We start from the raw sequence: 22,238 nt of genomic DNA on the forward strand, positions 1-22,238 counted from the left end.
CCCACCCTCTGCTATCTCTCCCCTATTCCCCCCACCCCCAACAGGCCCCAGTGTGTGATGTTCCCCTCCCTGTGTCCATGTGTTCTCATTGTTCAACACCCACTTATGAGTGAGAACATGCAGTATTTGGTTTTCTGTTCTTATGTCAGTTTGCTGAGAATGATGGTTTCTAGCTTCATCCATGTCCCAGCAAAGGACATGAATTCATCATTCTTTATGGCTGCATAGTATTCCATGCTGTATATGTGCCACATTTTCCTTATCCAGTCTATCTTTGGGCGTTGGGGTTGGTTCCAAGTTTTTGCTATTGTAAACAGTGCTGCAATAAACATACATGTGCATGTGTCTTTATAGTAGAATGTTTTATAATCCTTTGGGTATATACCCAATATTTAAAATAGAAAAGCAAAAGTTAAAAAAAATTTAAAATTTAAAAGCTAGTTTAAGGTTATAATAGAGGGGCCCCAAATTTTGGGTTAAGGAGCTTCAGTTCCTGTAGACAATTAGGAAATGTTTACTTTTATCATCTAGGGAGCAAATGGACAGGTTATTGTGGACAAAACTTGACAGCCTCGGTGTTTTGGGAAGCTAGTGATGAGGTTTGTGTGCTTAGAGGGATAGGGGCTGGAGGCAAGGGCCAGTGCCCTGAGTGCAGTTTGGGGAAGAAGCCAGAGCTTCCATCATGAAGCAACAGAGGGATTGCCACAGGATGAGTGCCTAGTAGCAAGCCTGGTTCTTTTGGGATCTCTGTGGTTTAGGGTAAGGAGAGGAGGGAGAGCAGGAATAGGGTGAGACATGGAAAGGGGAAGGAATCACAGAAAAGGAAAAAATGGATGGAGTCAGAATTATAATAAAGCTTTGAATGAGCAGGGAAGTTTCAGAGGATTAAAGGCACAGTTTCTGAGATGCCCCCAGGAGAGAGGGGACTTGGGAGTTTCAGTCCCCATGGAGAACAAGCTGGGTCAGTGAGGGTGGGGATGGAAGAGCTGGTGGATGCCGTGATGGGCTGAGGAGGAGAAGCTCTAGGCTTGTGATGTCAGAGGCGGGGCAGAGCCTCACAGGAGAAAGCACAGAATGTGAGTGTGTTTGTGGAGTCGCAGGAGAGGAGGCTGCTGAGGCCACAGAGGCCCAGAGGAGGAGCACCGGAAATGTCGAAAACCACAGTCAAGGACACTTGCCTTTGAAAAAGGTGGAAAAGAGACTGGGAGGGTAGGTATAGGTGAGGCAGGACTTAACACCTAATTCTCACTCAAACATAAAATGTAATTTTACAGGGATCTGGAAATAATCCGAGAATACACAGAAGATCGAAATAGTCTTGAGAGGCAAATTGAAATACTCCAGTAAGTTCTCATATCAAATGCTCATTACATTTACATTTCACTTATTTTTTGTTAATAAAAGACATAACACATATGACATGAGTTACCATGTTCTGAAAATGAGGTTTGCAGGTCAGTGTGTTTCTTCTCAGGGTGTGCGCTCGGCATCGCTGCTTAGCTTTCTGATGCTCATAATCCTAAATAATCCAGATGTGGGGAATAGAGTATAAATCGCTAAATGTCTTTGGAAGTTAGAGGCTATGTCCAGTGTATCTTTATTGTGCCTCCATAAAGAGGAACGGCCCTGAGCGCTTCGCTTTTTCTGGGCTCTATACCGTGAGTTTTTCAGGCTTCTCCTCTTAGTGGGGCCACAGGGCTCTGTCTCCACAATCATTCTTTCTCAGTTTGTTGTGTTTACTTAGAAGTATATTTTTCTTAGGTTTTCTTCTTCTCCCCAGGCAGAATTATACACATTCTGTCAGCTTTACAACTAGGTTGCAGCTGTTCCATCCTCTGAGGCTCTTCCCCACAAAACCTACCCCGTCTCTTTCCCCTTTTTTTCTTTTCCACCAATGCAATATTGTCTTCTGGTTTGAGTTCCTCCAAATGAAGTCAGGTCAGGTTTGACCTTTTTTTTTTTTTCCCCCCACCATTTTTGAATGCTTATTAAGTCTTACCTGTGGCAGTTGTAGAGTTCATTTATTTCACTGATCCTTTAAGTTCTTTTATTCATTCATTCAGCAGATTTGTTAGCACCTCTGTCAGGTCAGGTAGGCCAGGAGCCAAGGATAGAGTGGGGAGTGGGTGAAAAATCTCTTTCCCCATATGGGGCTAGTCTAGGGGAAGAAGACAGAAATGGATCAGTAATTATAGAAATAAATATATAAGGCCAAATGTGAGAGGTGCATCAAAAGACAGGTACATGTCCCCTAAGGGGAGCTTTGGTCTATCAAAGAAGGTCAAGGAAGTGTTCTGGAGGAAGTAAGGATTGAGCTAAGATGCAAAGGGTGGATCAGCCTTAAGCTAGGGAAGCTTAGCCGCTCTGTGGGGTAGGAGCTGTGGAATCCTAGCTGTGTGTACAAGAAGGCACTGGAGTTCTGACAACTTAAATGACTCTGTTAAGTCATATGGAAATAAGAGTTGGGATTTGAACCCAGATCTGACAGAGATCATTATCCAAATGTCTACCTGCTTCATGATGGTGCCTGGTGGAATGGTGCCAGGCCATGCATAGAATGTAGGAGCTGCCAGGAGCATGAAGCCTGATAAAACACACGGCATTTGTCCCTGACCTCTGAGATGCAAGAACTGGCTTCGTAGGTTCAGGTATTTAGGGAGCTTTCGAAGACCTGCATGGAATCTGTTCAATCAGCGGGGCTACCTGAAGGAAGAGTGAGTTCCACAGCATAGCAATTCACTCCTACACGGCCCTGAGACCTTTAAAGAGAGATGAGTAATCGATTAAATTCTTGCGCTTTGAGTAATGAATTCTCTCAGTTTATGAGGTTTGAAGAGAAGTGGTGCAAAGTTGAAGAAGATGATAAGTTATTCCACATTCTAAATGTTACAGCCAGTAAAGAAAGTGGTGACACTGACCCCTCACTGGTACTTTCCTTGTCTCTCTTTCTGCTTGTTTCTTTACTCTGCAGAACAGCTAACCGGAAGCTACATGACAGTAATGATGGCCTTAGAAGTGCCCTTGAAAACAGTTATAGCAAGTTCAACAGATCTTTGGTATGCCACATAGTTTTATCACTTATTTCATTCTTTAGAGTGGTGGAGTATTTTGGTGGTGTTGAAAATTATTTAATTTCTTAAAGGAGAACTTCATGTAAGTCCATATAATAATGAGAAAAGCTTTCCATAAAATAAAATGAGGCATTTTTCCAAATTAAAAAAATATGCTACCCCTCTGAAGAAATAAGTGTCTAGATTGTTGGCTGATGAATAAGATCTAAGCATTGTCCAGCTACGGAAACAAGATGTCGGATGACTCCTAAGACCTACGTGTGATATTTAAATGATGCAATAAAAAACCTATTGATTTGGGAAAAAATGTCTATATGTTAACCAACTCTTTTTATAGATGTTCTAGGAATCTAGAGATAGGTGTGGAAGATGAGATCTTCAGCCTGAAAGAGTTTTTCATGTACTTAGAAGTTAAGATGGACACACATAGTTAGGAGAATCCGATGTAGGTAAAAATAAAATATTGCCCATTTGAGATTGGGGAAAAGGTGCTTCTGTCTGAGGGGTGAGTTTAGACTTGTGAGTATTCTTTATGCCAGTAAGATGCTCAGAATGGGAGACTTGGATTTCAAACCCTCCTACAGAAATTAGCTTAGCTTATTTGGAATTTAAGGTCTTCTCCCAGACTGCATTTGTCATAAGGCCTTTTATCCCACTTTTGGAAGTTAGCTTCATGTATAAGATTCCAGGGTCATATTGGGATATGGAGGAGTCAGTCACTAAGCCAAATTATGGTTCAAAAAGAGACACATTCAAGGAAGTTGGTGTTGCAGGGTCCTGGCAATATGGGGAACCACAGTACTCCTTTATGGAATGTGCAATAGGGTTTGGACTTAAGATTGAATGAGGAAGAGAACATACTATGGCAGTCATCTTTGTTGCAATGTTTCCCTTGATTTTTATGCTCATGCTTGCTCAGGTAGTATAGCAAACTTTTAGTTACATTAGAAGTTTGAATCATGTGCTATAGTTTTAAAAAGTAGGTTTGTGTGTGCCTATGTGTATATAAAATGTTTACATGAAAATTATATGGACTTACAAATAATTATTTCTATATTACAGCGTATAAATAATATCTCACCAGGGAATACAATTTCTAGAAGCAGTCCCAAATCCATTGGTCATTCCCCTCAACCTCTAGGCTATGACAGGTATGTTAACACATCCTCACTTTTTGTTTGAGTTCAGGATCACAGTTAAAAGAAAAGTAAATTTCCTTGGAGGTGGATTAAAATAATAGAATATATTTTGGTCACTGATTTATATTTTCTATGATGTTAAAAGTTCTGAAACATGAATCATGTAAAAATTAAATGTGTATCAGAGAGGGCAAGTTATTTCCTGAAGATGTTATGGGTTGGTTTTATATATGCTCACCATTACCTCATCTCTAATCATGTCTTATTTCTTAGAAGTAACTCAATAAGATATATTTCAGGGAAACCAGTAGAATTATGGTATTTGATGCTGCAGTATTTCTGGTGTATAATGTTGAAACTGTTGGCATGATCCGTAAATATTTAATAGCTCAGCATAATATTATGTGAGCTATGTTGCAGAAAAAGGAAACTTTCAAAGCAAATATAAATATGGCTGGTAGAGCCTCATAAGCTACTGTTTTGAAGGAGTCACAGAGGCTTGCCAAAAGTCAGAATTTAGCCCTGCATTTAATCAAATGAACTGAAATATGAGGCCTTTTATTACGTGAGACCTAATAATCACTTAGAGATTACATGAATGTATGTGTATGTTTATACACATACGTCCAGTGTTGCTAGTTAAAAGTTAATTTTGTAATATGTCAAAAAATTGAAATTGGAAGTGAAAGCATAAACAAAATGTTTCCAATTCTCTTTTTTTTTTTTTTTTTTTTTTTTTTTGAGACGGAGTCTCTCTGTGTTGCCCAGGCTGGAGTGCAGTGGCACAATCTCGGCTCACTACAACCTCCGCCTCCCAGGTTCAAGCAATTCTGCTGCCTCAGGCTCCTGAGTAGCTGGGACTACAGACATGTGCCACCACTCCTGGATAATTTTTTGTAATTTTAGTAGAGATGGGGTTTCACCATGTTAGCCAGGATGGTCTCAATCTCCTGACCTCATGGTCTGCCCGTCTGGCCTTCCAAAGTGCTAGGATTACAGGCGTGAGCCACCGCGCCTGCCCCAATTCTCTATTTGTTTGTGACTTTTAGATTCATGTTCATCCCCTTTTCATTTGGGTACTTTGGTAAAAAGAATAATGTACCTAGCATCCTGGTGTTAGAAAATGGTCAGGTTGCCCTTTAGGAAGACCTGTTACTAAGGCTTATTGGTGATCATGTCTAAGAAAATTCTATTCAGGTATAAGCTGTTTCTTCTGTTAACCGATTTGGTCAATAAAAAAATTTTAATGGCTTGACTTATAAATAGCTGACTATTCTGTTATTGAGAAATAATAGATTTTTTAAAATGTGTATGTGTGATGTCATTTTTGACTAATATTTAAAATTGATTCTAAGCAAATGGGGGGAAAGTATACAACTGAAAAATATTTTAGAAATTTCACCATGATTCGTTTTGAAAAGATTAGATGAAAGGCCCAGAAGAACTGGACTAAGAGCTCCTCAACAAAAGATTCTAGGGAACAAAGTCATCATGTCCCCAGCATGTTTGAGTGACAGGAATGTGGTACTCATGTGCCTACCTCCTTGAGCTGTAATGAGAGACCACCATAGTTCTACATCATGACCTTTCTAGAGGTGTGTGGTGATTAATTTGATATAAGAAATTGACATTTTATTTTCCTTTTGATGCTAATATAAAAATGTAATAAAAGCATGTTGTACATCTAATTTTATTGTTTTTATAGCTTTATTGGATTTTAACTAAAAAATTTGTTTTGGCCTTGTTTTTTACAAGACCTCTTAACAAAAATTTAATTTGTTTTGTACTTTTACATAGTTAATTATAATGAAAATATTGAGGATTGGCAAGATGGTTGACTTTGAAAAGGATATGCAGTTCAGTTGAGTTTGAGAAAGTTTGATCTGTACCTGTATTTTTATTATTTTTACTTAAAAAATAATTTCAACTTTCATTTTAGATTCAGGGGGTATATGTGCAGGTTTGTTAGCATGGGTATATTATGTAATGCTGAGTGGGCCTATATTTTCAATTTAGAGTGTAGATGTTTATTCAGGTGAATTCTCAGTTCAGGACTTTGTGTTTTATTTGCTCCTTATCAAAATACAAGTAGGCTTAAAATAAACCATAACCAGTACTGAAAATATGGAGCTGAAGTAGTTTGTAGTATATTATAATTAGAATGGTTTTCTTATGTACTTTACAGTTGGACCTGAAATCGGTTTCAGAAGGAGAGTTTTATAAATAATACAAAAATATATTCACACACACACGAGTGCACACCTAGCTAGCAACATAGATTGAGATATGATATAAAATTATTGGCTCAGAGTAAGACTTTATAATTAATCAGTATATTGAGAGAGAGAAAGTTAGTTAAATCTTCTTTGTAGTTAAATTTAAAATGTGCTAATGGCATAAAAATACTTTGACTTCTCAGAAGTACATGGGTCATACTTAATTATATTAAGCTCACCTTCTGTCGTCTAAGCATATCCACCTCTTACTTCTCATATCTGAAGACCTATGTATTGTGCCCATTCTCCCTTTCCAGTGATTCATGTAAGCAAATGGGTAGGAGGTGCCCAGGGTATAGTGGGTGCTAAATAAGTCATAACCATCATTGGTAAACTTAGATTCTTATGGAAATCAAATGGAAGAGCAAAAGTAAACAGGAATGTATACAGTTTCTTTTGATTCTCTTTTGATGTGAATTTATTCCTTATTTATAAAATCTTCAGAGTTTCATTAATGGTAAGATCTATAGACCTCATAAGTTCTAGCCTTTATCTGAGGCACCTCCCTCCCTATGAAACATCTCCCAAAGGGGTGTTTCCAGATGGTGTGTCAACATTTTAGTGGCAGAAAATTCATGTGTCAAACCATACATTCCAGTCATGTTTCTAATTGCTTACATTTTTTATCAGCTGTTTCTAATTGCCTATGATTTTTTGCCATGTTAATTAGAAATATGACACCCAGCAAAGCTTATCTTATTTTGTCTTGTGCAACCTGAGAGGATATGGTCTTCTTCATGTATCAGCTCTTCAAGTATTTGAAAAAAGAAACATTAAGACTTGAGTACACTGAATCTTATTTTTCAGATCTGGGAGTCTTGAGTCTGAAATTGTGGTTGCCTTTTCCGTTTGGGCTCTCAGCAGCCCTTTTAAGTAGAGATGGTATCCAGAAATGGACACAATGTTCAGAATACAGTCTGATCACATTAGAGTAAAAAGGTTCATATGTTCTGAATACATTTTTATGAATACAACTTGAGATTGTGTTTACGTCTTAGGTACTCTAATTCTTTTTGTATCAGGAAATAAGGAACGTGATTTTTTAATGGCTTTGTTTATTAAGTGTTTGATGTGAGGGTCTTTATCGTAATTGATCACTGCATAGAATGAACTGATGCTTTTTGAGCATTTCATTTCCCCTAATGCCTAATCATGAAATACACTGTGGCTCTTAGCAAAAGTGAGAATGTCGGTCTACTTGATTCCATCTAATAGCATGTGGTCTATGGCCTGTACGTTCTTGAGCATTTCCAGCCCTCAGGTAAATTGGTCCTCCCCTTTGTTACCAGGTCATCCCACTTTTCCTATGTGGATGAGGACTGTGACTCCCTGGCCCTCTGTGATCCTATGCAGAGGACGAACTGTGAAGTTGACAGCCTACCTGAAAGCTGCTTCGACAGTGGCTTGTCTACTTTGAGAGATCCCAATGAGTATGACTCGGAAGTGGAATACAAGCACCAGAGGGGATTTCAAAGGTCACGCGGGGTGCAGGAGAGCTTTGGAGGTGATGCTTCAGACACAGATGTAAGCCCCAGAAACCACTGTTCTCCTAGGTCTTCCACGTGATTGAAATCTGTCATATTTGCCTTCTATCTGTTATGGGAATCTGTTTTCAAGGCCCTAAATATGAAGCATAGTTAGTAAAATGCTTTTTTCTCCACAAAGTTAGGGAGAAATTCTCATAGACTGCCATTCAGTGCCACTCTATTCCCTAATATTAATAGCATTGACTGTTGATTCAGCTGCATATTTTTCTTCTCTTTAATCCATAATGTATACATTTTAGACTTTGTTTTTTTAACTGCTTACATTTTTTAATTTAACTGCTGACATTTAAAAAAAAATAGGTTCCTGACATAAGGGATGAAGAGACCTATGGTTCGGAAGGTGTGGCTTCCGTCTTAGACTGGAAGCCCCAAGGATCTGTTAGTGAAGGCAGCATTGTTAGTTCATCAAGAAAGCCCATCTCAGCACTCTCCCCACAGGTAGGTGGTTTCTGAGACACTCCCATTCATTAGCACTGCTTTTTTCCTGTGCAGTGTTACTTATTAGGATGAAAACTGGCAATACCTTTATCATTCACTGTGGCTTTCCCCCCCAGACAGACCTGGTAGATGACAACACTAAATCTTTTAGCTCACAGAAGGCTTACAAGATTGTGCTTGCTGGGGACGCTGCAGTTGGGAAGTCTAGTTTCCTCATGAGACTTTGCAAGAATGAATTTCGGGGAAATACAAGCGCCACCCTGGGTATGGCTTCTATTTCGGTTGATAATGGGAAAATGACCTTCCTTAGCTTGATTTTCTCTTCTTTGGGGATTACATACACAGATACTCAGATAAACAGTTTTCTCTTTCTCTGTATATATATACATATATAGGGGTGTGTGTGTGTGTGTGTGTGTGTGTGTGTGTGTGTGTCCGTCCGTGTGTCCATGTGTCCGTGTGTCCTAGTCCATGGAAAGGTCCTTCTTGTTTTGCCTAAGGCCTACTTTTAGGAAAGGAAGGCTAAAAGGACAGAGATATCTTGCCAGGTGCGGTGGCTCATGCCTGCAATCCCAGCACTTTGGGAGGTCGAGGCTGGTGGATCACTTGAGGTCAGGAATTCAAGACCAACCTGGCCAACATGACAAAACCCCATCTCTACCAAAAGTACAAAAATTAGTTGGCCATGATGGTGGGCACTTGTTGTCCCAGCTGCTTGGAGGCTGAGGCTGGAGAGTCGCTTGAACCTGGGAGATGGAGGTTACAGTGAGCTGAGATCACAGCACTGCACTTTAGCCTGGGTGACAGAGTAAGACCCTGCCACAAAAAAAATAAAAATAAAAATAAAATCTGTTTAGCCAGTTAGATGAATTAAATTTGGAGCCTGACGTATCAGATTGATTTATTCAGAGTATGTTTCCCAAGTCCCATTAAAAACAAGATGTTGTTGTAGGTGCAAAGGATACTGCACTTACATCCCAGTGGAGGAAAAAGGCACAAAAAAGAGGTTTAGGGAGAGGTACAGTTTTACACAGGGTGGCCAGGAAAACCCTTCTGCTAAGGTATCATTTGATGTTGACAAAGTAACCATATGGATTGCCACTTTGTCATTATGGTCAAAATCATTGCCAGATATGCTCCGTTCTGTTCCCCACCTTCCCAGCAGAACAATAGAACATGTAGTATCCTGATTGCCCCAATTTGCATAATAATCAGTAAAAGGAGTTGAAGATATGTAAATTATCATTTATTTTACTTCTTTGTCTAAAGAGTTCTTATTTTGATAACCTGAAACATTAGAACAGATTGATTGTTCTTTTCACAATGGGTGTGTTTGCAAGTTTATGGTTTTGATACACTCTTCAAGATAACAAAGCTGAAAGTTAATTTCAATTTGACTAATAAAAAGACTACATACAGTATTTGGTTCAGTTGCCAGAGACCATAATGCATATATATGTGCGTAAATGTGTGTATGCACTACTGTGTGTATGTATACCTGCATATGTATACATGTTTTATACATGTTTAGATATACATAAATTTATACACATATACCTATATATACACATACTTACATGCATAGACACAAAACAGATATGCACCTACACATATACATACACACATATACACCTGCACATTCATACATGCCCACACATACACACATGTACATGTACACGTGCACATTCTCTCACACACACACACACACACACACACACACGACTGAGTTTATCCAGTCATCAGGGAAAATAGAACATAGATTTTTCCCTTGGCTCATAAATTAAATCATTCCTCAAGTCAGCCAACTGCAGATGGGGCCTCCGCACACACATGTGTGGTCTGACTTGTCATTCCTATTTGAAGGTCACTCTCCTTAAAGGTCATGTTCATTCCTCCCTCCCTGGCTGAGCTGTGGCTTATTGGCTTTTGCCTCATCTAAAGAATGCTTGAAAGTAAAAAACCAATGGGATTATTTACATCATGCCCTCCACTCTCATGTTCCTTTTCAGGAGTTGATTTCCAAATGAAAACCCTCATTGTGGATGGAGAACGAACAGTTCTACAGCTCTGGGATACAGCTGGCCAGGAGAGGCAAGTGCCTTCCAGAGTGCTGCGGTCTCTGCCTGGGTTTGCATTAACAAGCCTTGCAGGCCTGTTGATGTTCTTCATACTCAAAATTGTATAATGATAACATACTTTATAATTATATGCATAATTATATGCATATTTATAAAGAGCATTATAACTTTAAAATGCTTATCTTTTCCCACATCTTCTTCTTCATTTACCTATGACTGCTGTGAGAAGAAGATCTTTAAGCTTCTTTTGAGCCTATGTTCAGTTGAGACAGAGAGCGCCCTTTTCTAACAAGAGAGGCAGCACTTTTCAGTGCAGTGACAGCCCCAGGCGCTCCCTGGCAGTAGAATAATAAAAGATGGAGAAGAGAACCAGTCCGCTCCCCTGGATTTAAGGGCAGAGGCACAAACCACATAGCAAACTTGCAGCTGGTGATGGCACCTACCTTGTGTTCATTACCGATAAGCAGAGCATTAAGCACAGGTTTTAATCTTGTCTAACTCTTTGGGAACAAAATCTATTCAATTGTTCAACCCATAAGTATGGGGTGCCTGGCTCTGTACCAGGCATTATTCAGCATGCTAAGATTCAGGGGTGAACAGACAGGCACAAATGCCTGCCCCAATGGCCCTCACATTCTCTAGCAGACTGGGAATTTCGACATTTAAAAAATATTTATGGTTGACGTGACTATATTTAAAATACTTATAAAATATTGCACTGGGTTTAGAGTTAGGGCATGTGCATTGAGGTGTGCTCTTCCCAAAGTGAATCCCCTGACCCCCATGTATGTGAAGTCCTGGTATGTTACAGCATTCCACATTGGTAGCTCTTCCACCCACCCACAACACTCCCTAAACACCACCACCAAATATAAGTATTCTCTAGTTTGTACCTCCTTCCAGCCTCCTGTGTCCCACATGGGGGCTCTGGTAGCTTGTTGCTGAGGTTGAAATTTTTGGAAACTGTGCTCTCAACCTTGCCCTGGTTATGCTCTGGAGTTTGTAGACATTCTTGGGTTGTTTGGTAGAGAAAAGGATTGGATGTTCTAAGTTGGTCACCCAGATTCTTATCCCGTTATCTCTCATTGGGTCATTTGAGGCCTTTGAAATGGCTGTTTCACAGTCATATATTGCAATTAGAGTCTTCTCAACTGGGGTTGATTTTAGAAGATGAGAAAAGAGCATAAAAGAGAAAAAGAATAAGGCAACACAAACTGACTGTGTGGTTTTCTCTTTCTCAGATTCAGAAGTATTGCCAAGTCTTACTTCAGAAAGGCAGATGGTGTTTTGCTGCTGTATGATGTTACATGTGAGAAAAGCTTTCTTAATGTACGAGAATGGGTAGATATGGTTGAGGTAAGAAATCACAATGGAGAAACCGAAAATTACACAAGGACGTTTTAGGCCATCGTGGAACATGTTGTTCTTCTTTGTCAGAGTGTGAACTTGATTAGAAACCATTGATCCAAGCCACCAGGAAGAATTGGATGCTACGGGCAGAACTGGCAGCATTCATCTCTTCCTCAGGATTTGGGCACATTTCCCCAAAGCCAAGGACACTAATGAAGGGAGCTTTGGGGAATAAAATTTGTAGGTTTTCTTATAGATAAAATCAGAATCCCATTGTAAGCAAGTGAAAATCCAGGTAGCCTGAGTATCAGCTCTTACAAACAAGGAGATGATGTGGTTGGGTGTGTAGTGTGGTTGGGACCTGTAGGGGCATCCATGGGCATGGGAAGTACAGGTGAAACACCACCTGGATGTGAGCGTGTGTCAAGGTTCAGATTCTATGGGAGCTGTCTTCTCAACTTCATTCTGGTAGGGATTTGGGATCTTTAGATGTCTCAGGGTACTACTGAAATACCAATTGGTATTTTAAACATGGGCATAGCTTCTGTGCTTTCTTTGGTTAAATAAGATGATGTCTTTCACCTGAGAAACTTTCCTGTCCTCTGATTTCATGGTAAATAATTTTTAAAAATAGGAAATGATTTTGACCACATTTAGCGTACTGTCAACAGTTATTAACATAACACTACAGTTCAAGCTATGGTTCAGCATGTGCTCTTGAAAAATAAAGTAGGGGCTAATACAACTTTTCGAGTAAGCATATTATCTGTAATTTAGGCAGGCATTAAATTGCAGTAGTGGCTAAACAGAGGACTGGTTGCTGTCTGATCTCAAGTTAGCTTCTGGCATTAATGTTCTCTTTCTAACTAAAGTATTAATGTGAGAAATGACTGATTCCAATTGACAGTAAGACTTTGACAGTGATAAATAAATATACACTCTGTTCTATTAACTTATGACTTAAAATGATTGTAAACACAATGAAAGTGTATTTACATTTATGTAACATTTTTACTTCACAAAATTTCCCTGTGTTATAGTCATCTCTCTAGCATCTGAAAAATGAAATAAGAAACATATTATCCTAACTTTATATGAGAATCTTGAGCCATAGGAAGCATAGGTAGCACTGGCTTAGAGTTCTTTAGTGGTTAGGAGTAGAATAGGGGCTCAAGCCAAACGTCCTGATTCAACAGTGGTTTCTGTTTTGGTAAAGTACCAGAGTGGGCAGATTACATGAAGAAGCCTCTGATGTCAAGAAGGGATCCCAAGGCCTGTAATTACAGCACTTTGGGTAGTCAAGGCAGGCGGATGGCTTGAGCCGAGGAGTTTGAGACCAGCCTGGGCAACATAGTGAGACCCCTATCTCTACAGAAAATACAAATATTACCCAGGCTTGTTAGTATGGACCTCTAGTTCCAGCTACTTGGGAAATTGAGGTGGGAGGATCACCTGAGTTCTAGGAGGTCGAGGCTGCAGTGAGCCATGGTTGTACCACTTCATTCTAGCCTGAGTGACAGAGTGAGACCCCATATCAAAAAAAAAAAAAAAAAAAAAAAAGAATCCCAAGGTATAATTAGTGCATAGAGGAGTGGTGGCTACTGAAGTGAACAAATGGAGATCCCTAAGATACAGCAACAAGCCCAAAAAATAACAGATAATACTAACTCATCCATACTAGTGTTTAAAATCCACAGCGAAACTGGCTATTGTTGACATTTTGGACTTAGTCTTTATTTAAAATCTTTGGGTTATGCTCAAGAGAAGGAGGCACAAAAGGCAAGGTCAGCCACAGTGAAATAACCCTTATGTAAAGTGGCCCACTGCCATAATTTGCAAAGCACCTTCACACACTGTCTTCTTTTCCACCATTTCCACCATTGGTATCACCTTTTCATAGGATCTGAAAAGGAAGAAAACCATAGAAGAGGCGAATTCTTAAATTTGTTATGGATGAAAAATTAGATACTACTAATGGCATTTGACTTTCATCTTGGGAAAAGAATGGGCACAGTGAAGGTTCTCCATGGCTTACTGTTTGTAATTTGAGAAAATTCTACAGGGACGGTTTATATAGCCACTGTAAATATGGGTGGAAATGAATGGTGCGATCACTGGAATAGGCCAGAGGATTGAGAAGCAGTAGACTGTCAGCGGTGAACCGACCCTCTGAATTAATAATTGGTACACTTTGATGGAAAACTGCTGTGTTTAAAAATCTTGTAATAGAATTATGGATAAAGGAAAATTATAGCCATTTATGTACCTGTCATGAATATTTTATTGATCGAATTTTTGGGTAAAAGGCTGAATGGAGATACTTGAGATATTAAGATCTCTTCCCAATTTTAACACATTCAAAAATATTCTTTGAGTACCTACCCTATTCTTGTGTAGTAATCTAGGTTCTCGGGATATATCTGTTAAGAAAACAGAGCCCTTTCCCTATGGATCCTATGTTCTAATGGGGGAGACAAAATGAAATAATATGCTGGAAAGTGACGATGTTATAGAAACAAAAAGAAAGCAGGTTAAAAGGCCTGATGGTGAGTAAGTGGGCTGCAGTTTTCATTAGGGTAGCCTCACAGTGAGGGAGATATTTAAGCCGAGACTTGAAGAGGGTGTCCTCTACCTCTGTGGCTTTGAGAAGTCATTTAGATGCCTGGATTCTTGGGCTTACTGAAATGAATGTTTAACTAATAACTTTCAGATGATGCCCCTTGCGTCCAGAGATCAACAAAGAACCTAATTGATGAGCACCTTAATGAGTGAAACATGATTTTGGAGAGGATCATTCATTCCCTTCTTTCCTTTGATTTTATTATACTCTGGAGCCTTCAGTCTAAGGAAAATTGTCTGAAGAGAAAGGAAATTACTTACAATTTCATGTTGAGGCACGTTTTGTGATCCTGTATCAGGAATAGCCCCAAACCCAATGAGTACACAGGTATCTTTAGTCACTGCAAAGAGTAATTTCCGTGTTTTCATCAGGGCTACTTCTCTTATTTAGGAACCAGAAACCTGTGTTTCTGCGCCAGCCAGGTTATCTTCCTGTATTCTCATCATAGCCTGCTGAGATAGGATATGCCCTCATTAAATCCTTCATTTTACAGATAGGGAGACTGGAGCAGAAACCTGCAGAGACCTGCCTGATCTCACACAGCCAGTGGGTCAAGCTGGTGGAGGGGTGGGTCTCAGACTTGGCTCTGCCACTGACATCTCATATTCCATGAGCATCACTGTGACTGTGGGACATTGTGACAATTGCATAGGCTGACTTGGGAGCCTTATCTTAGAATCTATTACTTTGAAAGATTGGTACTTGACTCTTTCTCAGAAAAGGTTGACCTCAGGACTTTTATATTTTCCTTTTGTTGTAAACCAGAGAGCAGTGAGTGTGGAACTTCTAAACGCCCATTTTGTTTCATTATAGCTGAAAAATTACTGTGTGTTTTATAACTGTAATAATGAACTTGACTTGTGATCACTATTGTTTGAAGTAACAATTGTAGAAAATTCTGTGGGCACTACAGCCAAATACAATTCTGTGGTCATGCCTTTTGAGTTTATATTGGCTTGTAGTGCTCTGTGTGCTACAGATAAGAAATTAACAGATATGTGTTTCCTTTGCCACAAAACTGATTAATTCCATTGCCTTTTAGCCTTTTTATTAACCTAAGGTTGGAGCATTATATAGAGGCAAGGGTTATGGAGTTAGTTTGGACCCAGGCCCTGACCCTTATACCTTCTTATTTGACCTCTATGAATTTCAGTTTCTCCTCTGTAAATGAGAAAATGTATGGCTGTTTTTAGAGATACTTTGAGGTTTAAAGGTATCTTCTATAGAGGATTTGGCACAAAAGGGGCAAAGGGAAAATGGTAATTGCTGTTGCCGTTGTTGATGTGGTCATCATAATTTGTCCAGTATTTGATGTGTTTTTTTTTCCCTCCTGGTAGGATGCTGCCCATGAGACTGTTCCCATCATGTTGGTAGGAAATAAGGCTGACCTCCGTGACACTGCTGCTGGAGAGGGACAAAAATGTGTCCCAGGGCACTTTGGAGAGAAACTGGCCATGGTAAGAGTGAGGATGCCACGGAATTGGAAGAGAACATAGGGGTTTAGTGGCTTTGAAGTCAGTGGCCTTTCACTTTTGTCTACCTTTGCTTAAGAGGTTCTTTGATAAACCTCCCCTGTTTGAAGCATCTGTCCTTCTTAACACAGGCAGAACTGCCATGACTTCTACCTTTTTTTATGAGTGTAAGTAATTATGCCAAGGATTAAGTCCCTCACAAAAGTAAAACAAGCTTATAATCATTTTCTCCCATTGAGTATCATTGATAAAAGGGAACCTAAATAATCCCATAATCTTCCTCCTCCTTCTTACCTACTTCCTAGGCTCCCCTCTAGTCCTGGAATCCAAGTAAAGGAAGAAAATGGTGTCCTAGTTTGAAAAGACGGCTTTGGTTTCAGAGGATTACAATGCCAAGGGCAGAAGATGGTACAGTGTCTCACCTGTGTGGAAGGGAATTGGAAGACTTCTTTTCTTCTCTAAGATTTGTGCTTAGTTGATATAAAAAATCATTCCTGTATACAAATGCGTATGCATTTTGGGATATGCATTTGCATACAGGAATAAACTCATTCCTATTCAGATTGTTGTCATGGGCAGTGTTTGTTCTCCCGTCAGTGTCATCTGTCATTGTGTCAGAATACTACCTGGTTCTCTTCTGACCTGTCTTACCCATACAAGTAGTCAGATGCACCGTGGGTCAAATAAATTCATATTGCAGCCGTCTGATTTGATGTTGATAGTGTTGTCTGTCGTCAGCACCAGGAAGGGACTACTCTGAAGCATAAGTATGTGAACTTCAAAAAGAAGTTTCAGTTTTAATATTTTAAGCTGGAATAATCTTTCTTGTTTTAAAATTTAGAACTGCAAACCAAAATGTGATAAATATCAAAACTAGGCAATGAAATGCAGAAGAGATTCATTCAACCCATATTTATTGGTGTCCAGCACGCAACAAACACTTTATTATGTGCTGAACCAAGAGCAGAGAATGAAGCAAACATTGTTTCATTGCCCTTGTATTGTTTACTATCTGAGGGAGTATTCCTTGCCCTTGTGTTGTTTACCATCTGGGGGAGACAGATGTTAAACTCATGAAATCCACATGCTAGACAGGGTTCCACACAGCCACTTTGAGATCTAGTTATTCTTGGCTGCTTGCCAGCTGGATTCCCTCTCCCTGATTTTGCAGAGTTCCCAAAGTTTGCTTCCTTATGTGTCTCGTGACCTCCACGCTCCTGCATCCTCAGACGCAGTCTCTGTTTCACCCCATAACATCCTGGATATAGAAGTCAGCACCAGCACTGACTGTTTCTATCAGAAATGCATTTGCTTTGCGGTGTTTACAGATTTTCTATGGATTTGTGGGCTCATGGGTAAAGGTCCCATTGTGCCATCTTTCCCCATTTCCTGGCTCTTCTCATTCTCCCTGTTCTAGAGCAAGTGCTCCCCCCTTCCCTTATCCTACACAGGACTGTTTAACCCACACCCAGGCCCACAACACTTAGTTCTACTTATTAAGAGAAAGTGTCCAGCTGGTCAGACAGAGGCACACAAAAATAAGTTGAGCAATTATAATTGTGGTAACTGCAATGCAGGGAGAACACAGAGTGCTATGAAGGTTTACGATGGGAAGTCCTAATACAAACTTTTCAGGGTTAAGAACTACTGAATCTTAACTTGAAGGAAGGATTACTTAAAAATCCCTGAAGTAGGCAGATGTCAGACTGGTGGAGAGTGGGGGGAACCTAGGTTATGGAAAGAGCAGGTACAAAGGTCTTGAAATGGGAAGGCTTTGTGGACATTGAAGAACTAGAGGAAGACAGGGGTAACTGTAGCTCTGTGAGTGAAGAGTGATGAGTGAAGTGGGAGGTGAAGCTCGGAGCTTGCCGGGGCCACATGAAGCTGGGCCTCACTGGCCATGAAAAGAATTTACACATTCGCTGAGGAGGAATGGGAGGCATTGAAAATTTGAAGCAAGAATGTGACATGGTACCTTATACACCATGGCTGGGAGGTTGAATAATGGAGGACTAGAACATGTCTATTGGTTTTAGCAACATGGAGGCTGCTAGATCCAGAAAGGAAAAGTTAGCGGGAAGGAGGATGTGTTAGCTGCTGGCCAAGAGGAAACAGATGCTTGATGGACATTTAACTCCTGAGTGGTTACCTTAAACTCATCTTTATCTGTCTCAGAATATTTGATAAAGAACATTTGGTAGCATGCATTTGACTGTTGGAAATAAAAACCTTAAAACATGAACTTATCTATTTTTTAAATGTAAAGTAAAAATCCTCCAACTTGGAACTGTTCTTGGAGTAACTATACTTAAACCACTTTCTTTGTAATTACTGGAACTCTGAATTCACTTTCTTAGCCATTAGTTACTCTTAGCATGCTCAGTAGGAACATATTTTTATTTTACTCATTTTAAAAGCTAAACTTCCAGGAACCTCAATGAAGGACTTCTTTTAATTGTGTATATTTCTTTTCTACAGACGTATGGGGCATTATTCTGTGAAACAAGTGCCAAAGATGGTTCTAACATAGTGGAAGCCGTTCTGCACCTTGCTCGGTAAAGTTTGGGAAAATGGATGGAGGACTGAATTTTCACTCGTTGCATATGTCACATTTCTTGTCCATAATGTACAGATCGAATATATGTGGGAAAACACTCTCTTAACTTTCAGTCATGGTGAGAGAAATAAATATATGGCTATTATAAAAACTGGCAGTGCTGCTGTGAACACTGGCAAAATATCTTTACTGCCAAAGAAAAGAGGTGCATCTGAGGTGGTGTTGACATTTCTAAAAAATGTCACCACAAAGCTAATAGTCGATGTGTATGAATCATTTCCAGGAACCAGATTTTAAACACAAGAGACTATTATGAATACAACTATCTATTATGATATTTTCCCGGGCAAAAGGGGAAAAAAAAACAAAGCAAATTGTATGTCATGCCAGTTGGAAACACTTCATCAGAATTATTACCTAGATAATTATTAAGCTAAGGCAATAGTGTTAATAATGAATAACATTTTGGATGTACAATAGAATGAAAATAGCATCACTAAAGAACTTGGATATAAAGATATGTGTTTTAATCCTTGAAGTAATTCTTAGGAAATAGCATTATACATTCGAGTTTTCCCTTCTGCTTAGTTTTCTGCTATAAATGAAAAATTATTCTTTACTGGCCTAGAGGGATTAAATATCAAAAAAAGGAAAAAAAATCAAAATGTGCATTACAAAATTCAGAGCAATCATCTTTAATTGCAGACAGAGTTAAAATATAACTTTAGGCATGTCATTCTTTTTTTGCTTATTTGTAAAATTTTATAAGAATCTTAATTTTAGTATGATAATTGCCTTCTTCTGCTAGTGAACACTGATAGTTAAAATACTTTGCAATATCTTTAATGCTGTTTTTCAATTAATAACCTAGGGCCGGGTACAGTGGCTCACACCTGTAATCCCAGCAGATCCCATTGTTTTCAGCAACATGGAGGCTGCTGGATCCAGTAAGGGAAAGTTAGCAGGAAGGAGGATGTGTTAGCTGCTGGCCAAGAGGAAACAGACTCTTGATGGACATTTAATTCCTGAGTGGTTACCTTAAACTCATTTTTATGAGAGGCGAGGCAGGAGGATCACTTGAGCTCAGTAGTTTGAAACTAGCCTGGGCAAGATAGTGAGATCTTGTCTCTATCTAAAAAAAAAAAAAGAGAGAGACAGAGATACACACACACACACACACACACACACACACACACACACACACATTTATTAATAACTTGGCATTTATAGTACTTAATAAAATAGAGTTCTATTAATAGAATTCTTGGACTAGGACTATGGAATAGACTATTGCCCTCACTTAAGAGAATCAGGAAATGGACTTGGGGGGCCTGCTTGGCATTAGTTTGCGGCAGGTTTGGCAGATGTCCTGTATTCACACTCAGAGTCTTTGAAGATTTTCCTCTTTGACATCAGTCCAGCAGAGATAGCCGTCTCCCGTTACATCACTGGAAGTCATTTTTATTTAATTAAAAACAGTGCTAACCTTGAATGTGACCTAGAACATTTTTTCCTTTTGCATTAGGCTGTTTTGTGCATCTCTATAAAGGAATACCTGAGACTGTGCAATTTATAAAGAAAAAGGTTTAATTGGCTCGTGGTTCTGCAGGCTTTACAGGAAACTTAGTGCTGGCATCTGCTTGGTTCTTGGTGAAGCCTCAGGGAGCGTTTATTCATGGTGGAAGGTGAAGGGGAGCCAGCATGTCACACGATAAGAGGGGGAGCAAGGAAAGGGAAGGGACTACAATCTTTTAAATAACCAGATCTCCTATGAACTCAGAGCAAGAACTCACTCATCACCAAGGGGATGGAACTAAGCCATTTCTGAGACATCCACCTGCTTGATTCAGTACCTCCCATGAGGCCCCACCTCTAACACTGAAGGTCATATTTTCACATGAGATTTGGAGGGGACAAACCTCCAAACCATTTCACCTTTTAAAAGAAAATAAAACAATATTTGGACATGTGTACATTCAACTAAATTACGTGGGGTTTTTTTGTTTGTTTCTTTTTGCCTGTGAATAGTAGGAGAATCATGAGCTGATAATCACATTATCACATTCGTGAAAAAAGAGTCAGAGTAAAACTTTTATCTGTCGGGTTGACTAACAGATTCCATGCACTTGTGGGTGCACAGGAATCACCAGCTATTTTGGCCAAGCAAGCTACATTCAGTAAAGAGGGGAGAGTTCAGTAAAATGCAGAAGTTGAGTTTACTAAAGATCAAATAACTGTTGAATTGTCAGGTTTTTATGTTTCAAATGGTTGTGCTGGTGTTTCATTATTATGTTGCTGAGACCTGCTGGATGGAAGTGATACAGTGGCTGAGCAGATGGCGGCAGGGAAGGATCTGCAGGTCTTCAGAGCATCACTGGGATGCCTTAGCCTTGGTCAGCAGAGCACATTATTGCTGCTCCCACGCAGCAGTAACAGACGCAGCAGGTCAAGCCTTGCATGTGGATACTGGCTGCTGCCCAGCATATTGGAGGATTGTGGTGTCAGGAGGCTCAAGTCCATTCTTAAATATACTTCCAAATAGCTGTGAGGTCTTGAACAAGTCCCTGTCTTTCTTTTGGCAACTCTGATCTATAAAATGAGGACAGGGGCTGAAGGAAATGATCCCAAAGGTCCTTTCTAATTCTAACAGTCTGTGACTCTGTATGTGACAGCCTGTACTCCACTGAATATCTTAATCACTGTTTAATGCTCTATTTGTCTTATGGGGTCATATTAAAGTTAAATGGCTCCAAAGTGCCCAGGTCACACCCAGAGTGAAGAATCGATTCTGTTTATTATGTCATAAAGATGGGAGAGGCTATAAGTTTCCTGTGCCTTTCTTCCTATCTGCTCCTATGTGGCATGTTGGGTCAGCCAGGCATTGGCCCTGCTTCAGTGAAGCTTAGACCCCAGCTTGTGTGTGTTTACTTAAAACAACTGGTGTGCAAAGGCATTTTCATGACTAGGTTATTTCAGCTCCATAATGGACGGGTTATAGTTGTTTTTTTTTTTTTTTTAAGAGCTTTAGACAAGAAATCAGATAAGCTTCTTGTGAATCATTTATCATAAAGGTTTTCATTTTATTGTTATTGCATTATGGCCAGGCTTTGGGCTTCTAGTGATGTTAGTGATATGTTAAATATAAAAATTAAAAATAAAGCAAACATATGAAGAATTTAATTGCTTTATACCCAGCATTCGGAATTGCTTGTCAAAGTTCCCAACCCTTAAATGGAAATGTTATAGTCTCCACAGGTAAAATTATCATTTTTTAAAGTTTTACAACCTTGGGAAAAGTATGTATAATGCAAAACATGTATGTTTTCAGTTTAGATTTCATAGGGTGAGATCATATAATGTCATAAAACTAGAAGAAAGTATGGGTTTGCACTGTCTGAAACAATTTATTTTTAAAGGGAGGCCATAAATGTTTGGTTAACAATCTGAACTACTCTGCATTTTCTTAGAAAATCTCTCAACTCCAGGAAGAGTTTCTCCTAGAAATGCAATTTCCCTCTAGTGCTGATAGGTCATCTTTCATAACCATTGTCCCATTAGTAAGTAAATTTGCCGTTCCAGAACCACAGCCTTTAAACACTTTGCAACAGATTCAAGTTCAAGAGGCATTTAATTATCAACTGCCTGAAATTGGAGAAAAACTCAAAAAGCTTAGGCTAACATACCAGTTCA

At 39.4% G+C, this 22,238-nt stretch overlaps 1 protein-coding gene across 1 annotated transcript in view; it reads left to right on the forward strand.

Annotated features, from left to right (window-relative positions):
- The window catches only part of RASEF (RAS and EF-hand domain containing), a 75,250-nt gene that overhangs the window by 45,888 nt on the left and 7,124 nt on the right, over nt 1-22,238 (forward strand). Inside the window, exons 7-16 of the mRNA XM_032290847.1 lie at nt 1,275-1,343; nt 2,972-3,056; nt 4,134-4,222; nt 7,776-8,010; nt 8,334-8,471; nt 8,588-8,735; nt 10,481-10,562; nt 11,791-11,905; nt 15,857-15,976; nt 18,470-18,546. Coding sequence (XP_032146738.1) covers nt 1,275-1,343; nt 2,972-3,056; nt 4,134-4,222; nt 7,776-8,010; nt 8,334-8,471; nt 8,588-8,735; nt 10,481-10,562; nt 11,791-11,905; nt 15,857-15,976; nt 18,470-18,546 — 1,158 coding nt within the window. The remainder of the gene's footprint in view (nt 1-1,274; nt 1,344-2,971; nt 3,057-4,133; nt 4,223-7,775; nt 8,011-8,333; nt 8,472-8,587; nt 8,736-10,480; nt 10,563-11,790; nt 11,906-15,856; nt 15,977-18,469; nt 18,547-22,238) is intronic.

This window comes from Sapajus apella, unplaced genomic scaffold (genome assembly GCF_009761245.1).
Source record: "Sapajus apella isolate SASKATOON/1434 unplaced genomic scaffold, GSC_monkey_1.0 scaffold24, whole genome shotgun sequence".
Taxonomy (NCBI): Eukaryota; Metazoa; Chordata; class Mammalia; order Primates; family Cebidae; genus Sapajus; species Sapajus apella.